Source organism: Agelaius phoeniceus, chromosome 3 (genome assembly GCF_051311805.1).
Source record: "Agelaius phoeniceus isolate bAgePho1 chromosome 3, bAgePho1.hap1, whole genome shotgun sequence".
Classification (NCBI taxonomy): domain Eukaryota; kingdom Metazoa; phylum Chordata; class Aves; order Passeriformes; family Icteridae; genus Agelaius; species Agelaius phoeniceus.
Window position 1 is genome coordinate 47,954,140 of NC_135267.1, and position 17,742 is coordinate 47,971,881.

The following is a 17,742-nucleotide window of genomic DNA, read 5'->3' on the forward strand; positions in this document are numbered from 1 at the left end:
TATCTTGATGAAATTTAATTTGCCACATAGTTTAATCTTGAAAATATATTTTTGCATTCCAGTTTTCATTTTTCTGCCATCTGATCTCTTCTGTAAAGGTGGTAAAAATATTATAAAAAGATATAAACCTAAGGAAGTCATAGTTTGAGGAGTGTGAAATCTGGCCTGAGAGGTTATCTCTCAGTCAAAACATTTATGGAGAACTGTGACACATATTGTAAATTATTTGAATAATAATGTTTATCACTTGGCATAGATTGAGTAATAGTTTTGGAACTGTAGGACCCTTAGAAGTCCCCATTGTCTCTTATGGAATGAAAGAAAAGAAAGAAGAACAAATGAAAACAAGTTCTACTTGAACATTTATGAAGCTTTGCTTCAGAACACAGGGAAAAGAAAACAGAAGAGTGTTGCTCCTCTGATATAACAGGCATCATATCAGCCACAAATACCTGTAAAAGTAGGACACATGGATAATTTAAGTCCATGTTTTCAATTCATTGATGAAAACAATCAGACAAATTGAGTGGAGCAATGTCCCTTCTTGGCAGCTTCAGATCAGTGTGTAATGTTTATCCATCTGGAAGGAGCAGTTTAGAAAAACAGGTTTGAGGTTTTGGACTCAAAGTTATATCAGATCTCTGGAACTCTATATCTTTTACCATACAGAGATGAGTGAATACTTGAAACCACCTCCATTCATTTTAAAGTCTATGTCTCTAGAGCAGAGACCAGTCTGCTGGAAGTACATGGCATTACCATGGAAACATCAGCCCTCTGCTCCTTGAGGACATTTCCAAACCCAACCCAAGCATGCTTGCTTTTGTTTATTTGTCTTTATAAGCAGTATTTGAAACTGGCAGCTACAGTTCTGAGGCCTTTTTGAAGTTTGTTTGCTTAGGCCAACTTGAGATAAATAGCCTATTGCCCTTCCTAAAAATAAAGATGTTTTCCTGCTTGAATATCTCCCAGTACTTTCATTTATTAAATTGTTTATTAGAAATAGGAACATTAGAGAAACAAGTCTGAGAAAGCAGTCCTCTACTGTATATTTGATGTTCAGTTTCTCTGGCTTCCTTCGAGCAGGCGGGACTCTTTTCCAAAGAGATTGCTGGTTTTGATCACCTATAACAGGGACTCCACTTTCAATCCCCAGCCAAGAGCTCACAGAAATCTTGCCAAGCATTCAGCACTCAGCAGGTCTGTGTGAGCCCTGAGGGCAGTCCCAGGCTGAAGCCCCGAGGAGCTCTGTGCCCCAGGTGCAGCGCTGAGCTAACACAGCTGTGGCCGTGCTGGTGTGAGGGTGAGCTGGCCTTGGCAGCTGCGTGCCTGTGCAGGAAGACAAAACCACAGCAAGCTGGGACTCATCCACAGGGAGACTTCCACATGGAATGCCATGTGGCCAGAAGCCAGCTGGACACCCGTGGTGTGGTTTGATTTCTTGTATACGGAAACGTATCTAAATTCGGTCAGCTGGGCCTGCTGCTCTCTCCTAACCGCCTAGAGGGATGTGGAGGGTGGCTCATGTGGAGGTGCCAGCTCTGTATACAAACTCTATGAGATGAAGCATATTGCACATGTCAGATGTGCTGTGCCTTACAGAAGTGTCCAGGCTGCAACAGCTATGCCACAGATCTGGCCAAACTGCTGGGCCCTGTATCCTTGGAGAAGTGCAAAGTCTCCTCAGAGTCTGTCCACAAGTCAGAACGTTCAGGTAGAGAAAGTGGATAGATATAAAGGAAATCCTGACATCCAACAAACCCAAACAACGATCTACATATGTGCAGGGAAGATCTAGCCTAGAAAGAATGACCCCATTCTAAGGACACTCTCTGGGTCCTTCCAAAAGGCATACTAAAAATACTGCTTTGCCAAATTGGGATGTAAATATACAAAGTGTTTGAATCCATGGACATCCATCCTGTCTTAAAACCACTCTGGGCAGGCAGAAAATCTATGGCTTATCATGCTTGGAAATCATTAACTACAAAACTGTCTTCTTTACCTTGGACAGATATACAAATATACTTCTGGTATTTCATTCATCAAAAGACACTGAAGACAGCAATGTGACTTTCCCATCTGCTTTTCAGTTTGGGACATAATTGACTTCCAGTGCATTTAAGCATGGATTTTTAAGTTTCAGTCTTCCAGCTGTAAATTGATGGTCATTTGACTGCTTCTCGCTCCCTGGGAGCAAAGTAATAGACATTTCAAATTCCTCAGATCAAAGACATGTTATTCATAAGCATAGACACAAAGATTTAGTTCTTCTTCAGCCTGCTGAGAAACTTTGTGCAAACAAAAAGAGCTGTGATAACACTGCATCCCACTCTCCTGACCCTCCTGCCTTTGGTGACCTGCAGAAGAAACCTCTCTCCATTTGTTGCCAAAATATAAAATCCAGCAGATGGACAGAAAGCACTGTGTACAACTCCAGCTCGGTGTCAGCCTCTGTACTGGTGTGCAGCACACTCAGGAGCCCTGGCTGTCTTACACAGCCAAAATGCACTTTATTGATCACAGAGAATGTGTTTAACTGCTGGAGGTTAAATTTCAGGTTGAGAATTCAGTATGTGTAGTTTTTAGGAGCATCTTTTCACTGTGTGGGGTTTCAGAAGTGTGTGGGTACAATGGGATGGACAAGGGGCAAGTGGGAGAAAAGGATATACCTATATCTGCTCTGCAGGGCCCTGCTGCTGTCTGAGATATGCTGGGTTTTGCCTGGTGCCAGAGGATTGGATGGACTTACATGTTCACTAGGAAACAAATGAACTGCACTTACTGCATAGGGTCAGCAGACAGGAAAACCTGAGCCCATCAGGAATTGAGTTTACCAGACTGATAAGGTGTTTATTAATTAATGTGCTTTGGTGCTCTTCACACCTAGACTTTTCCACATTTTTGGATGAGGATCTCAGTGGTGCCAGCTTACCAGTTCTTGCTGAAAATGCTTTGGGACAAGATACTGACTATAGCTGAGAAACACTGCTAAGAAAATTTGGGGATTCATTTAAATTCATCTGCTGTTTTTATGTGTGCCCAGGAGACAGTATATATTTTACAGGTACATGTATGATACCTGAGCAGTGTGCCTCAGCATGCAATCCATCTTTCTAATTTGGCCTAACTAACCATGAAAAGATGACTTGCCACATTTTTTGACTAGGAGATAACAAATCACTGAACCACCACCACATACTTCCAGATGCCTCTGCATGGTTCCTGATTCCTGTTTTCCAAAAGAGTAGGCCTGTGAGAGAAAACTGCATGAAAACAGTGCTCGTAATATTATTTTCTATTTTGAATATTGTTTGGCATTGCTCCTGTTCTTCACAGTTTTTATTCTCATCTGTTTGACATGTGAACACCAGACTGTTCATGAGATCATCAGCAAAGTGCAATCATAAAATGCAAAATAAAGCTCTGCATTTTTTCACATAATACCTTGTAAGAAAGAAGCTTGAGATGGTGGTCTTTGCCTCTCAACAGCTGAAATGTTTGAGATAACAGATGGCTGTATTGAAATACTTTGATTTTTATTGCTTCTCCAACAATGCTAACCATGGCAGGGGGGTTGGGATTACATGATCTTTAAGGTCCCTTCAAACTCTTAACATTCCATGACTCTATGATCTGAGGGATCCTGAAGTGTATGACTCGGGGTAGAATTTGTCTAATTAAATTTTCTCTGCTTTGTTGTGTTCTGGGTTTTTGAGACACAAGGGAGAAAGCATAAAAGCATTTCTAGAAGGTGTCCTTGGCCTCTTTATATACAAGTACTTGATGACAGCTCTGATATCGTACTGTCATTCATGCTGCTGCCACATTTTTACAATAGTAACTATGTAGTTGTGAATCATTTGTTTACTAATTTCTTCTAGACCTTGTGTTCCCAAAATTTGTATGGACTTGAATTTGCCAAAGTATATTTGGGCAGTTACAATTTCCTCAGAAGCACAGTGAGTACTCATAGCAATGAGGGGTTTGCTGCAGAGAGTATTTTCCAAGAAGTCTGTTTGTATGTTGTGAGGCATTGATCAAATCCATGGCTTCTCAGTTTGTATTTATAGCTCACTCTAGCTTTTATTTATAGGTTACCTTTTAGTCTTGTCTATATAATATATCTCTCTTGTTGGCAACAAGACTTGAATACCGTTTAAACAGTCTTACAGTAAATGCCACCCCCATGAGATGATTGTTCATTGGCCCTTCTCAGGGGAGGCCTCGGTGCTTCTCCTGGGCTGTATCTATTAATGGAGCAACTGAACATTACACTGAAGGGTTTGGATCTCCACCTGCCCCTGTTGGCTCCCACAGCCATTCTGTTGTGGCCTTGTTCTCTATTCATGCTTGTGTCCTCCCTGTTCTGCTTTCTGTTTGTCCTCCTACTCCTCCTATCTTTGCTATCCCTGCCTATCCCTGCACCTGGTCCCAGCCACTCATTCACTTTATTACATATGATTCACCTCTAATCTACAAACACCTCCACAGCAATAGTTTCATTATACTGTTTGAAATTAACATAACAAAAAATGTTCCTTCTCACTGAACATCAAAGAAACTCATCATTTTGTTTCCGTGCAGGGGCTGCTCTCTCTCTCTTTAATATGTTCATAAGAATACTGGGACTCAAGAAAATACATTCTTCTGCTCATGTCTTGTGTGACAATGAATTTTACTCTTTCATTCAGTTCCTCAATCAGTAAAATGGAATAATGACCACAGCCATGCAGAATCACAGAATAGCTGAGGCTGGAAGGGACCTCTGGAGGTTGGCTGGTCCAAGCAGGGCAGCCTAGAGCCGATTATTTGGGACTGTATCCAGATGTACTCAGTGTAACCCATGGCAGAGCACACAACATAATCCCAGTGTCCCAGATGTACCCAGTGTACCCAGCAGAGACACTCCTCTAAAGCTTCACATCCTTTAAGAGAACTGGTCAGAACCACCAGGAATACTGAACATTCCCATGTGGCCAGACATTTCGGGTAGCTGTGTTTTGCTTGTTCCAGATGTCTGCAGTGAATATAAAGCTGTTTCTGGACCCAAGAATTTCTTAATGCAGTGGTGAAAGAATGTTTTTGGCCTTCAGCTAAACAGCCATAGTTTGAAGACATTTTGATATGTGGACAGCAGCACTGCTTGGCATTGTGCTGCCATACTCATTTTTCCCACCATTCTTTCTTAGGGCTAGACCTTACTCTTGTTTTTGAGGGTGACTTTTATGAGTGACCTGCAATGATTTACTGCCAGAGCTTACCAGATATATGAAAAGGATTAGTCAAAGAGTATAAAGAACTACAGTTCAGTGATAAAATTTCTCATGAAAGCTTCAAACTAACTTTGTAAGGGAGCTTTTCAGATATTTAAGGAAAATCTGTTTTTTTTCATACAAGGAAGGAAACATGAATGTGGAAAAATCTATTTGATATAGTTGTTTTTAAAAAATATCATCTGTAGTATTTGTTTCTGTTAAATACAATGATGAAAGCATTTTTCTCTTATCAAAAAAACAAATTAAGAGCAGGAGCTCTTACTCAAGGTACAAAGAACTTTAATTCTGCTGGTAACTTCCCTTTAATCTGTCCTATTATTTTCTCTTAATTTATTCCATGCATCTTCCTAAACCAGGCCTTGGCTAAGGAGGAGATTTCTGTGAGTTTTTCCAAACACTGAGGTAAACTATAACTAATTTTAAAAATAAAATGCACTGGTGGTGCCCTTTCACAGAGCTGTCATGCTGCACTCTAAGTTATCATTTGAAGAAATAAATGGACTTTAAATTCCCAGACTGTGAGTAATAAATTCAAGATTGCCTTTGTACTCGAACATATAAATCCCTATGGAGTGACATTTCAGAAGGATCTTTGTCTTCCTCTAGAGAATGAGGCCCTCAGAAGTGAATATCTGACCTGTTGGCCAAAGTTCTACCATCAAAGTAATCACAGAGAGAGACAGACAGAAGTTCTGCTCTCCACCATGAGGTACCCCAAAACGTGCAGGCAAAAGTGGACATCTGCTCTGCAATTTTATTTATTCTCTGTTGATTTTTTGCTAAATTTATCTGAGCTTTGAAGCCATGCAAACTAGAAAATTAAAAACAAACAAGCTTGTTCACCAGCTTCCCCTAGGCCTCCAAGCTCTATTTATAATTTCAATAAGCCTTCATTACCTCTGGTCTACAGTATCAAATTCTTCTGAAGAAGAAAGGTCACATTCTAACTATTATTACTGAAGAAATGAATTCAGTGTGTGACATCACAGCTAGACAGTTAATTACTCCATTTAATAGGACACTACAGCTGTTAGGGAACTGTCTGCATGCAAAAAGCCACTCTGTAGTATTTACCATTTCAAAGGCAGAAACCTCATGCAAATTAGTCATTTGCAATTTCAAATTTATTTTTAAAACTGTAAACATTCCTGAGAGGAACACATTTTTTAGCTTAGTCTCCAAACCAATGTTTATGATAGTTTTATAATAAGCACCCTGATGTAGTCCATTAAATCCCTATATTGTTCTTTTAAATTTCTGACACTGTTAACTGAGAAATATTTATTATTTCCTGTGTTACATTAATGTTGTAAATTAGAAATTAACCAGAAGTTGGTGAAGAGATTTGGGCACAATGCTGGTAATCTTTTTTTATCCACTTATCTTGACAGGTATCTCAGTTCTAATTGCATTTAATGAGATTGCAAACTAAAGTAGTAATTGCACACTAACAAGGTTTGTGTTTTGTTACTTAAATTATGAATGTAAAAGAAAATTCTTTCCTGCTTAAGCTGTCATTAAGCAGAGCCCTCCAATATTTTTGCATATTGTTATTTATAAATGAAATTCTCACATGAGATAGGTTTGATAAAAAAACTCAGTGAATGCATTTGCAATAGATCTGGACAAATTATTGGAGTGTTCTGGATAAGTGATATGAAATGCTCATTAAATCTGCAGCAGTGTATTTTTGTGAATCTGTGTACTTTGATTCTTCAAACACCAAAACAACAATAAATAAAGCAGTGACACTGGTTGTGAACATACAATCTTTTTCAGTAAATGAACTTCTTAATAAGTGGTGAAACAAATGAAGCATTATTTTCTGTCAGCAGTGTCCTTTCTGTCAGCCCCTGTGCATGGATTTCAATATTGTTCCTTTTTGCCTGCATTCCTGGTGATGCTCTCACCTGAGAGCACAGGGCTGGTCTGGAGCCAGGCACACCCTGTCTCTGGCCAGTCTGCAGCTGCTGAAGAGTGTATCTGATGATTGAATTTAGTCTGGTTTTCCAACTGTTGCTGTGTTAAACAGCGACTAAACACTCGAAGTTCTCCATCGTTTATATATACAGAGGGGCTGAACCCTCCTCAGAATTTACTGGAAAAGTTGTGGTTGCCTTAAGGGACACAGGACAAGACACTAACTTCAAAACTTTTTAACTTGAAAACTTCACTTGCTGACTTATCCATCAAAATTTGGAATATTTATTTATTGCATTAACCTGATGAGTTATCAACTCATCAGCCTCCAAAAGAGATATTTATTTCAGATGAGAATAAAGGACAGGTTATGAAACGGGTGGAAACCTTCTTCTCAAAGTTTTAGGTGCAAAGATCAGAGATCACTAAAACTAAAACTAGCAAGACTGAAAATAGTTGCTACAATTCTCCATAAAATCTGGCTAGCAGGAAGACACAGAAAAAATGTTACCTCAATTTCTCCCTATGGCATGGTAGAGCTGGCAGTCAGAGAGACAGTGAATGTGGCTAACTGCACATGGGTAACCTCCAAACCAGTAAGCAAAGCAGAGCTTGGCATGCAGGAAAAAATTACAAGGAACCCTTTCTCCAGCCCACTGTCACTCTGTATTCTGATTCCCTGGGTGGGCTTGTGTGAGCCTCCACTGCAGCAGTGACAGACTGATGGGGACTCCCGAAAACGAGAAACAGCTGAAAGCCAGATGGCTTTATGCAGAACAACAACTTTATCTTTTACCTTGACCAAGTAATTGTATTAATTTTTAAAAAAAATTTCCTGTGTTGAAAAAGTTTCCAGACTGTTATCCCTTCCCCAGTTCAAGTGGAAAACAAACTGCCATTCAGCAACAGAGATGGGGTTGGATCCAACATAAACATATCTCAGCTAGGCATTCTCCATAGAACTGCAACTGCACAGTCATTTTTCCATATACAGTGGGAAAGACAAAGCCTCTGCTTAAAAGGCATTCTCTCAAAAGGGGGAGGGCTAAAGTGTTTTAGCTGTCTGGAAGCTGGCCAAGAATCAGATATTACTACCAGTCTCTAATTTACTTATTAGTATTGCCACTGAGTGAAAAACTTACTCTTACAAGATGCTCGCTGTTGGAAATAGAAAATCTGCACTTGAAAGGGTAGCTGGTTGATTTTCCTCTTTCAGAAAAATGCCAAGTTTATTCAATTTACAGGAAAAGGGATAAACCTATGTTGTTTCCTCATTAACCACCCTCCACCCAGTCTCCACTTACATGAAATGTACATTCTGAATCATTGAGTCTCTCAGATAAGTGAGACATAATCAGTTGACAAACCACAGTACTCCCTGAGAGATTTACAGATAGAGAGAAAAATTTTCAAGGGATGAAAAAGAAAAGTGAGCTTTAAAGCAAGTACTAATGTGCTTGTGGGACACTGTTAATACTGAGAGGGTAAATCTCAAGCTTCAATTTCCCCACTTCCAGATTTCTAGTATTTCCTGGTTTGATTTTGCATCTCTTTAAAATGTTGAAATCACAGCAGAGAGGAGCAGTGATCTGCTTGACCAATAGCCATAGCATCAATTAAAAGCCTGTTGGAAAGAAACCCAAGCCAATGTGACAAACTTGAAAGATGAAGAGAAAGAGCTTCCATCCTTTCTGCCTCCCAAGGGTAGCCCAGCTATGGACAAAGCAGACAGCTGCTGGGGATGGCTGATGGGAAGATCCTGTGTTTCTGGGCAGTTCTCAGAAATAAGGCTTTCCCCCTGGATTGCTTTAGCACTTTGCAAATGTGTGGGAAGAGAGTAAGACAGCTCAGCATGGTTAATTTTGTACTGCATGCCATACATTCAGGATGAAGCTGGGCAGAGGCTGTGCTCTGAAAGGAGAGAGGAAAAGCCAGGGCTGGGGAGAAGGGGTAACCTGCCTCTATCTCTCAATGCCTCTGGGCTTGTTTCATCATAGACATAGACTGATAATGAAGAAATAAATTTTCTGTTGGCTCAAAGAGAGGGAAGAATTAATGTATCAAGAGAAAACCATTTTTTTTTCTCATCCCTCACAGAAATCTATCACCAAACACCCTGAATTAGCTGGTGCCTTAGATACTCTGTTGAACCTCTGCAGACTATCCTTGCCATTGACTGGAAGCAGAGAGCCACAGAAAACCACAAACTTGCAAAAGGCTGAGTAGGGTATGCAAATTCCCTGACCTCACACCATGTCTACACCTCCAATACCTGCCCACATCCCCCTGAATGGATCTATGCCAGGTACTGATGCTCTGGAGACCTTGCCAACCCTCAATGGGCCAGGCTGTGTTAGCCTTTCTGGGTCATGAAGGATTCTAATAGTCAGGGTAGGGAGGGTTATGTTATATTTTGTGCTGCCAGATTTTGTTTTTATGATTTTCTTTTTTTGGATACTGGATCTGGATAAATGCTTCCTTTCACAAAGTGCTTTTGAGGAAGGGTCCCTGGAGCCAGGAGTGGGGAGTACAGCATAAGGGAGTCATGAATGGCAGGCTCTCTGTGGCTCTCCATGGGCTAGCATCCAGGCTCAGAGGAGGAAAACCACAGTAGGAAACCCTAGGACATACTGGCCTTGCATTAGCCTTGGCAGAAAGGTCTGCTAATCTCTTGCCACTTGGAAGGTCTTTCATAAAAGAGTAAAAGATGCATTGTAGTGTGGTAACAGGGTGCTGCAGAGCTCAGAAGGTATCTGGTTTAGGTGCTGATTCTATGTAGCTACTTTTCCTGTAGTTACACTGGCAGCAATCGTCAAAGATTGAATGAACTAATTTTTATTCATTTTGTTGGGTAGGCAGTCAAACAGTGGTTCTGAGTATTACAGTTTTAGTTAAAAAGTCTATTTTTAAAGAACATATTGGAAGCTGTTCACAGAGAGTATTTTTTTTCCTTGTAATTATTAAGTTATGTTTCAAATTAATTAAGGTGTGCCAGTTCCTCTCATAGTCCCTGGCTTCCATATGTTATGACCTAAACATTAATATCATAGTTGTTCTTACAGTCTTGTAATGTTGGAATAGTAATTTCTAAAATACTTTTCACAGCCCTCTCTCATTCTTTGACTCTTGAATGCTGTGCATTTTAGCACTGTTTCTTGTTGGTTTCTCACAAGAGAAAAAAAAAAGGAGTTCTAGTATTCATGAAGTATTTATTTCAAGAAAATAACTATGTAGGGAATTGCAAAATACAGCTAAAAAGGAACTACAAAGCCAGATCATATTTACTGTATTTTAGTCAATCTGTTTTCATTGTCAAATACACACTTTATGTGTTCTGACTGACAGTTAGGAAAATCTCTTTGAGATTTTAATGAAAAAGAATTAGGTTTCAAAAACTTTGGAGCTCTAACAGCTTTGTGTATAATGCTATTCATCAGTTGTTGAATCTTGCATTAGGATGCATAACCCAAACCTCCTCAACTCATGGTGATGTGTGAAAATGGACTGGGATGAGATCCAAACATTCAAGAGTACCAATTAAAATATAAGACCTGAAGGGTCTATATTTTGGTGTTTGAAATTGAAGTCCAGAAGCAAGTTGTAAATGATCAGTGGCAGCTTATATGTTACTCAGAAACTAGACCTCTTTTACACAGCTCTTGAACACTAGAAGCTCTAATTGTTATCAGTTAAAATCAGGCCAAGTTTTCCTTCAGAAAGCAATTCTTTCATTTCTTCTCATGCCCCCTGGAAAAACTGGACTTTTAATTCCTTCCTTGCTTCCCATGTTGTGAATAAGAGTGGGCATAAAATGCCTTTTATTGGTTTTCACAGCCCAGAAAAAGCTTTAGGGCACTTTGCTGGTGCTTGCCCAAAACTTTGTGGGAATACACTGCAGTGGAATCTGAATTTTGTTTTCTGGTGGGTGTTTTATACATCTTCTTGAAATGGAGAAAACTTCCAACAGAGCATCTGCTCTGTCTTGTGCTTCCAGTTGCTTCAGCCTCCTATGATTCAAAAGGTTTGGAGACTGGTGGCACTACTCCAAGCAGCTGATTTTCATTAAAGTTTTGATGAGAAACTTAAGTTGGAATCACAAACATCTGCAGTAAAACTTCCTCCCCACTAATAGATGTTTCTTAGAACATAACCTTGCTGTATCAGAAAAAAACAGCAGCTAGAAATCCAAATTTCCCATTATAGGAGTTAACCTAACATAACCTTGAGGGTCTGAAGTGAATTAATCTAAGGATCTGCTTTTTAAAAGTATATGCAGTTCACATTAGCTTTAAAGAATATAAAGGTTCCTGTCAAGCTAAAACCCTTTTTGGCTCACACCTCAGGATTAGGTCTTCTGCTGCTTCTTGTAGTACTAGCTTGTTTTGAACAGATTAATTCTACAAGTAAGGATCAAATTGTGGTTTCTCTCAACATTTTGCAAGATTTTCTGTTTCAGCCATTTTGGGGAAAAGGAGTAAAGATGATTTGGTGATATTTTGAATTTTTGTTAACAAGTGGCTGGCACTTATGGTTGCTGTCAGTTTATATATTTACTGTGAGCCATTTTAGAGAGGTGAGTTTGTCACAAGTCTCATGCCAATCACTGCTTATCACTTTAGAGAACCAGAAGGCAAGCATCTCAAAAAATGCTTCTTGTGTTTTATCAGCAGCTGCTGGTAAAATTCAGGTGGGAAAAAACGATTGTAAAACACGTCCTTTTAACACACAAGCTCCATCAGATAACTTCTGCCTCTTACTTTCTCTTATAGTAAATGGCTAATTTTGACTTGACCGTGATAATTGTTTCCTTTAAAGGACTTTTTCCTCTCTGCCTTTCCCCTGAGCCAAAAACACTGATGCTAGAAACAGTTTTCCTCTTCCATCTGTCCAACAATATCATGCCTTCCTTCAGTCTGGGAATTGGCTTCCTGCCCTGTCCCAACTTCTTTTTTTCCTTTACTCTTAAGACTCTTGATTATCTCATTCTTGCTCTAATTTTTTCCTCTCCTTTGTCTTCCTGCTTTAATTTACTTCTTTTCCCACTATTTACTTCACTTCTTTCCATGGAGGACATTTGAGATTATCTTTTTTTGGGCTTGGCAGATGTCTCCACAGAATGTCTGTCTTCCCTTTCTTTCCCTAATCCTTCCCACACTCATCTCCTATACTGGCCTCTGTAGTCATTTGTGTTAGCCTTGGTCTCTGGCCTCTTGTAGTCATTTACGTCAGAATGAAATTAATATTTTACTGGATGTCACCTTATATTCATTTTACATTAAGAAGAGTGACAGCAGAATGTGAATGACAGAGAACCATTTGTGGTACTCTCAAGTATTTGAAGTCTTGTACCATGTTTTACTCTCACCTTAGAGTCTGTAAGGAGCTTTCTTCCTAATGGGGAAGAAAATCCACACCTATATAATTAAAACCATTACATTAGTGGAATTTAAAAACACAAATGTTGACAGTAGCAGGCTTCAGACCCAAATGGTAATGTATGACCTGCCTTTTAGTTTAGAGGCATGTGTTTGACAGTGGGACATAACTGTTCTCACAACTTCTGATTTTCAATTTTACTCTGTGCCTCACCAAACCTGGAAGTGTCTCACCATTCCCTTTCCTTCTGCTGTGTCCAAGCTAGTGAGTGGAACATTAAAACAAACAGCTCTGATGTTTGCCACTTCTTTATCTGCTTTCATTTGATATCTGCCTGTTTTAAGTCCTTTGCTTCCATCTCTCACAAATCTTCCTTATAAAATATTTTAATCTGTCCTTGTTTGGAAAAACCAATCTCTGACTTCATGCCAACAACTGCTGTTGGGTTGCACAGATGAGCTGGATCCAATGCTCTGCACTCACTCTTTTTCTCTCTGTCTCCCCACCTCCCCATATTATCTTTATGAGCCAAGGAACTTAATTTTCCTAAATAGCACACAAGTACTCTGAGTACTTAAGAGTGCTTTTCATATTGATCTGCCTCTTCATGGACAAACCAACACAACTGAATAAAAAAAATCTCCAGTGCTTAATCACTTCTGAAAATAAAATTTTTAACTTGTCGTTTCAACATAGTCATTTTCAGTTTCCAATTGTTGCATATACCAATACCTTAATTTATTAGACCAACAAGTCTATTTTTTTCCTTGTGTATGTACTTACACAGTAAGTTCAAATTTTTTTCTTAACCTCCCTGAAGTTGGCAAATTGGATTGCAGAATCTCTCAGCTATCTTCAAATTCCTAACACTGTAATCCTTGTCATGATACTTTTCTGGATAATTTTAATCAATTTATAAGCAATTTTTGTTTTTTTTCGAAATAGGAGGCAGATATCTTATTTCACTGTGGTCACTAACAATGCTCCTTATGTAGGGAACACAACATTTCATTGTGTGGAATCTAGTCTGGCTAATTTAAATATCTACTTTAGCTGCTTCATAAAGTTGTCCTGAAGCCAGAATCCAACAAAGTTTTTAAAGAAGAAGAGACTCCTTTGACCATTTCCAGGGAACACTGCTAGAAATTAGAGCTTTAAAAATTCTGCTGTCTCCACTAATGTATGGGGAATTTGGATTTGTACCTGAAGACAGTCCATGATTCTGTTTGAAACATCTGGAAACAATTTATGTGCCTAATTTAGTGTTCTGGATCACATAATGATTAAGAATGAGGGCATCAAGGTAGCTGACGTTGCCTGAAGTCCAACTCAGACCCACGGTACTCTCTGTGCATGGATACACCATATCAGGATTAAGAATGTAGCTAGTTCTCTTCTTTTAAGAGGTTTTCATCCTAATCCCAGGTGACAAAAATCAAAAAAGGCAAAGCTCCTCATTAACTTTAATTCTGATTTTTTAAACCACTTCTCCCAGTTCCTCCCAGTTTAGGGCTGCCACACGTGGTAAAGGAAGAGGATTGGAAAGCTGAGAAACATTCACTAATATGTATTTACACTAATTGAGATCTCCTGTTCTTCTATAGGTTCATAATTTCAAACTCTTACTGGGATTTAAGAGCATCCCACCAGTTACATCTTGGAGACTTCCACAGTCGCAGCTGACTGTCACCACAGACCACAGTGAAGCCCCATCTGTGGCTTTGTAACTCTGCCCTACGAAACTGCCCCCTTTGTATAATTTGGCACTATTTGACATGACTAACAGCCTCTGTCTGCTCGGGGGAGCTGTAGGCCTGAGTCAATATTTAGACGAAGGGGCTGAATCAAACCGCGCTGTGTAAGGGAGTTTACTCTGCGGTTCACTGTGAGCTGTGGGTTAAGCACTCGTGCTTCCAAAGAGGTTAATTCAAATTCAAACCTGCTGGGATAACCCTGTTGCTGAGGCTGAGGAAGGGGAGGTGAGCTGTGGGAGGGAGAAGCTCTTTGAGGACCAAAAGTAATGTTCCTTCCTTGGATGAGAGACTACCAAACCACCATTCTTTGGCCCCTACATCAACCTCCAGGCTGAAGCCTGTTCCTCAAATCCTGTTACCAACCACACACATGGATCAATGAGTAAGTGGGTTCTCACTGTTAGAGAGCCATCTGTCCTATCCCAAAAAAAGCATCCTGCTGGGCCTGGTGCCCTTGGAAATTGCCATGGAGGTGAGGCCTGAAATATACAGGTAGCAAGGGGTCCTGAAGTCCCTGCTTCTTCCTCATGAAAGTCTTCTGCAGCCAAGGGCCTTGGCATGATGATACCAGGCACAGTCATCCAGTCATAATATGGGATCCAGAGTCTAAGTGCTGCCATTGCATGGGCTGAAGTAAACTACCAGAGGAAATGCCAGTTACTGAGTCTATTATGTTGGCCTGAGCAAAAATTTAGAAACGATTGAAATGGTTGAAGGAATTTAAAATGTCATTCCCCTGCAAGTGTCCAATATATCTCACAGTGCTTTCCTAAGATAAGATCTAATAGATGTACATGAAAAAATGTGAATTGTGTCTTTGGGAAAACCATACTATACTATCATAACAAGAAAGACTAACAATCACTTACACTCATTATCCCATTAAAAGCAGCTACAAAACCCATCCAGCTCTTAAGTCAGGCATTTCATTGAGGGACTTCTATGTTGTAAGAAACAGGTGGCAACGCAGCTTCTCCAGGCTGATCCAAGGCCAGAGGAGAAAATCTGTACATCCCACACCATGAAGCCTGTCCAAAAACTGGGATGGCTCCTGAGAGTCCTTATGCTGAGCAAAGCAGGGTTGAACCTTCAGTTTTCTCACACAGGTCATGTTTCATGAGGACTCTCTGGCAGGGTGGGCAGGCGTTTCCTGAGGCTGTCCAGCTGCTTGGAGCAGGGGAGTGAGTTCTGTCCTGCCCTGCAGCAGCAACCCTGGCTGTCTGAAGGCTTTATGCACTTATTTCCATGGCTGTTAATTCTGGCAAGTGGAGGATAGGTGGAAAATCAGCCATGTGATATTGGAGATGGCAATCTTGATAGTGTCACAGTGACACAGCTGTGCTAATCTCACCTCATTTTTGGAAGTTATGCTAGAAGAACTACTCTTTCCCTTCCCATGACCTTATGGAACTCAATTAGCCTCCTACTCTGCATCTACCACGCATGAGATATTACTGTGTTGTGTCCACTGTTCCACTTCCAACCTTACCCCACCCCCCCCATGTATGCTGGAGTAATTTATTATTTCCTCAAGTTGTATTTTTGAGTTGCCCATTCCCCATGCAGTGTTGCTAAAATAAAGAGTACAAATCATTCCCAAAATAACAGGGGGAAATTTTCCATTGTCAAATTGCTTCTCAGATCTCTCTAATTTCATTTGTCACTAATCCCAACCACATAATTTTTGGAAGTTGAAATCTCTGCAGGTGTGTTCTCTGCAGGCAGTTTCCTAGATGCATTTGATTTATCATCCCCTGCTTTCACTGTGGAAACAAACTTCAGATTTTGGAGGTGAATGGCATTCAGAGGCAAAAGCACAAACTTCTACAGGACAGCTTGCCATCAAAAGACAGACTCTTTTGGGAAATTTCAGGGAATTCCAATTGCAGGAATTACAAGGCAAGCAGAAAAGTGTTGTGACAATTAACTCTTGTAAAATAGCTCTGTTTGGACAGGCCTGTTTAGTTATGTTGGCAGGAAAGTCAGAGACATGCTAAGCCAGCTCCACTGCAAAGTACAGCAGCTGTCTGCTCACAGCAGGCAGGGCATGTGTACATTTTGAAGTCTGAGCTGTATCTCTCCAGTCCCGAAATGCAGCGTCTCAGACCACCTCCCCCCTCACCCCCAAATCCTCCTGTATCGCTTTAAGGCTCAAATGATTAAGCTAATGTTTACCAGATGGGAGCTTTGACACAGACAGGTGAAAACAGAGAATTGCAGACACAGAGAGAGAAGGGAATTACTGTACCTCAGCAAAAGGCACCCAACTTCCAGTAGCTACTGCCTGCTGCTGCCCTCTGATAACAGTGGCTTCTTGCGTGCTGACCGCTGAGCTACCTTCAATGTCAAACTGAAAAACGCTTCCCTCACTCGAGGCTGTGCTGGAGGAGAAGCATCTCAAAAAGAAAAATACAGGAGAAATGAGGGGCCAGGCGGAGATCAAAGCCATTTCCTCCCCTTACATCCAGCAGTGGTCTTCTAGCGTCTCAGTAATTGTTTACCCTCTTCTGCAATCAGCCCCCCTTGGCTTAGTGGTGCCTCAGTTATTTTCACTTTCTTTCAGCATTCAGTTTCCAGATGTGGCACTTCAAGGCAGTCTAACCGGATCCCGATTTAAAAGAGGGGAAAAAAAAGAAAAAAAAAAGAAAAAAAAAGAAAAAAAAAAGGAAAAGAAGGGAAGAAAAACGCTTTTGCTGCCTCCCTCGTTCTCTCTCCGTGCCTGTGGCTCCTCTTTTTCCCCAGAGGCTCCAGCAAAATAACATACAGATGGGCAGTGCTTAAGCAGAGAGTGTCAAACAGAGATTGTATTCCAGGAAAGCACCGCTAGCTCTCCAGCCACCTTATCTCCCCCTGTCAGGATACAGACTGAAGCTCCGTTCAGTGCTCTGGCTTCCTTCACATGTTCACATCATTCCCTCTTTTACCTTTCGTGTGGAGACCCTCCCACTCAAACTTTACTGTTCAGAAAGTGAGGTCACCCTTTCCTCCCTCTCCACGCCAACCCCCCACAACTCCATCTGACTGCTGCAAACAAATCACTGACTCTCCTGACTGTTTATTTTTTAACATCTCCAGTTTATTCAACGGAAGGCAGAAAGGTGCCAAATTTATTAAATAAAAACCCGCTAGACTAGCCATTCCTTATGTCATGGGGGAGGGGAGGCTGTGGGCGGGAGGAGGAGGAGGAGGAGGAGGAAGAGGAGGAGGGAGACAGCCTGGCTGTGCCATGGGCTAATAGGGCTAAGTGGTTTCTCTAACATGTTTCATTCAGTTCCTTTCCCTCAAGCCCAGTTCTCAGCTTCTCGCTGGCTCGTGAAAAAGAATATAGTTCACTGCGATTTTGGAAAATGACTTCATTCCTCAGGCTCATGAACTTTTATTTACAAAGAGCATCTTGTATTCCTTTTTCAAGA

General features: G+C 40.6%; 1 protein-coding gene across 1 annotated transcript in view; it reads right to left on the reverse strand.

Annotated features, from left to right (window-relative positions):
• Positions 1–17,250, reverse strand: part of LAMA4 (laminin subunit alpha 4) — a 98,204-nt gene extending 80,954 nt beyond the window's left edge. The window contains exon 1 of the mRNA XM_054629187.2: positions 16,578–17,250. Coding sequence (XP_054485162.2) covers positions 16,578–16,778 — 201 coding nt within the window. The 5' untranslated portion in view covers positions 16,779–17,250. The remainder of the gene's footprint in view (positions 1–16,577) is intronic.
• Positions 17,251–17,742: the final 492 nt, after the last annotated feature.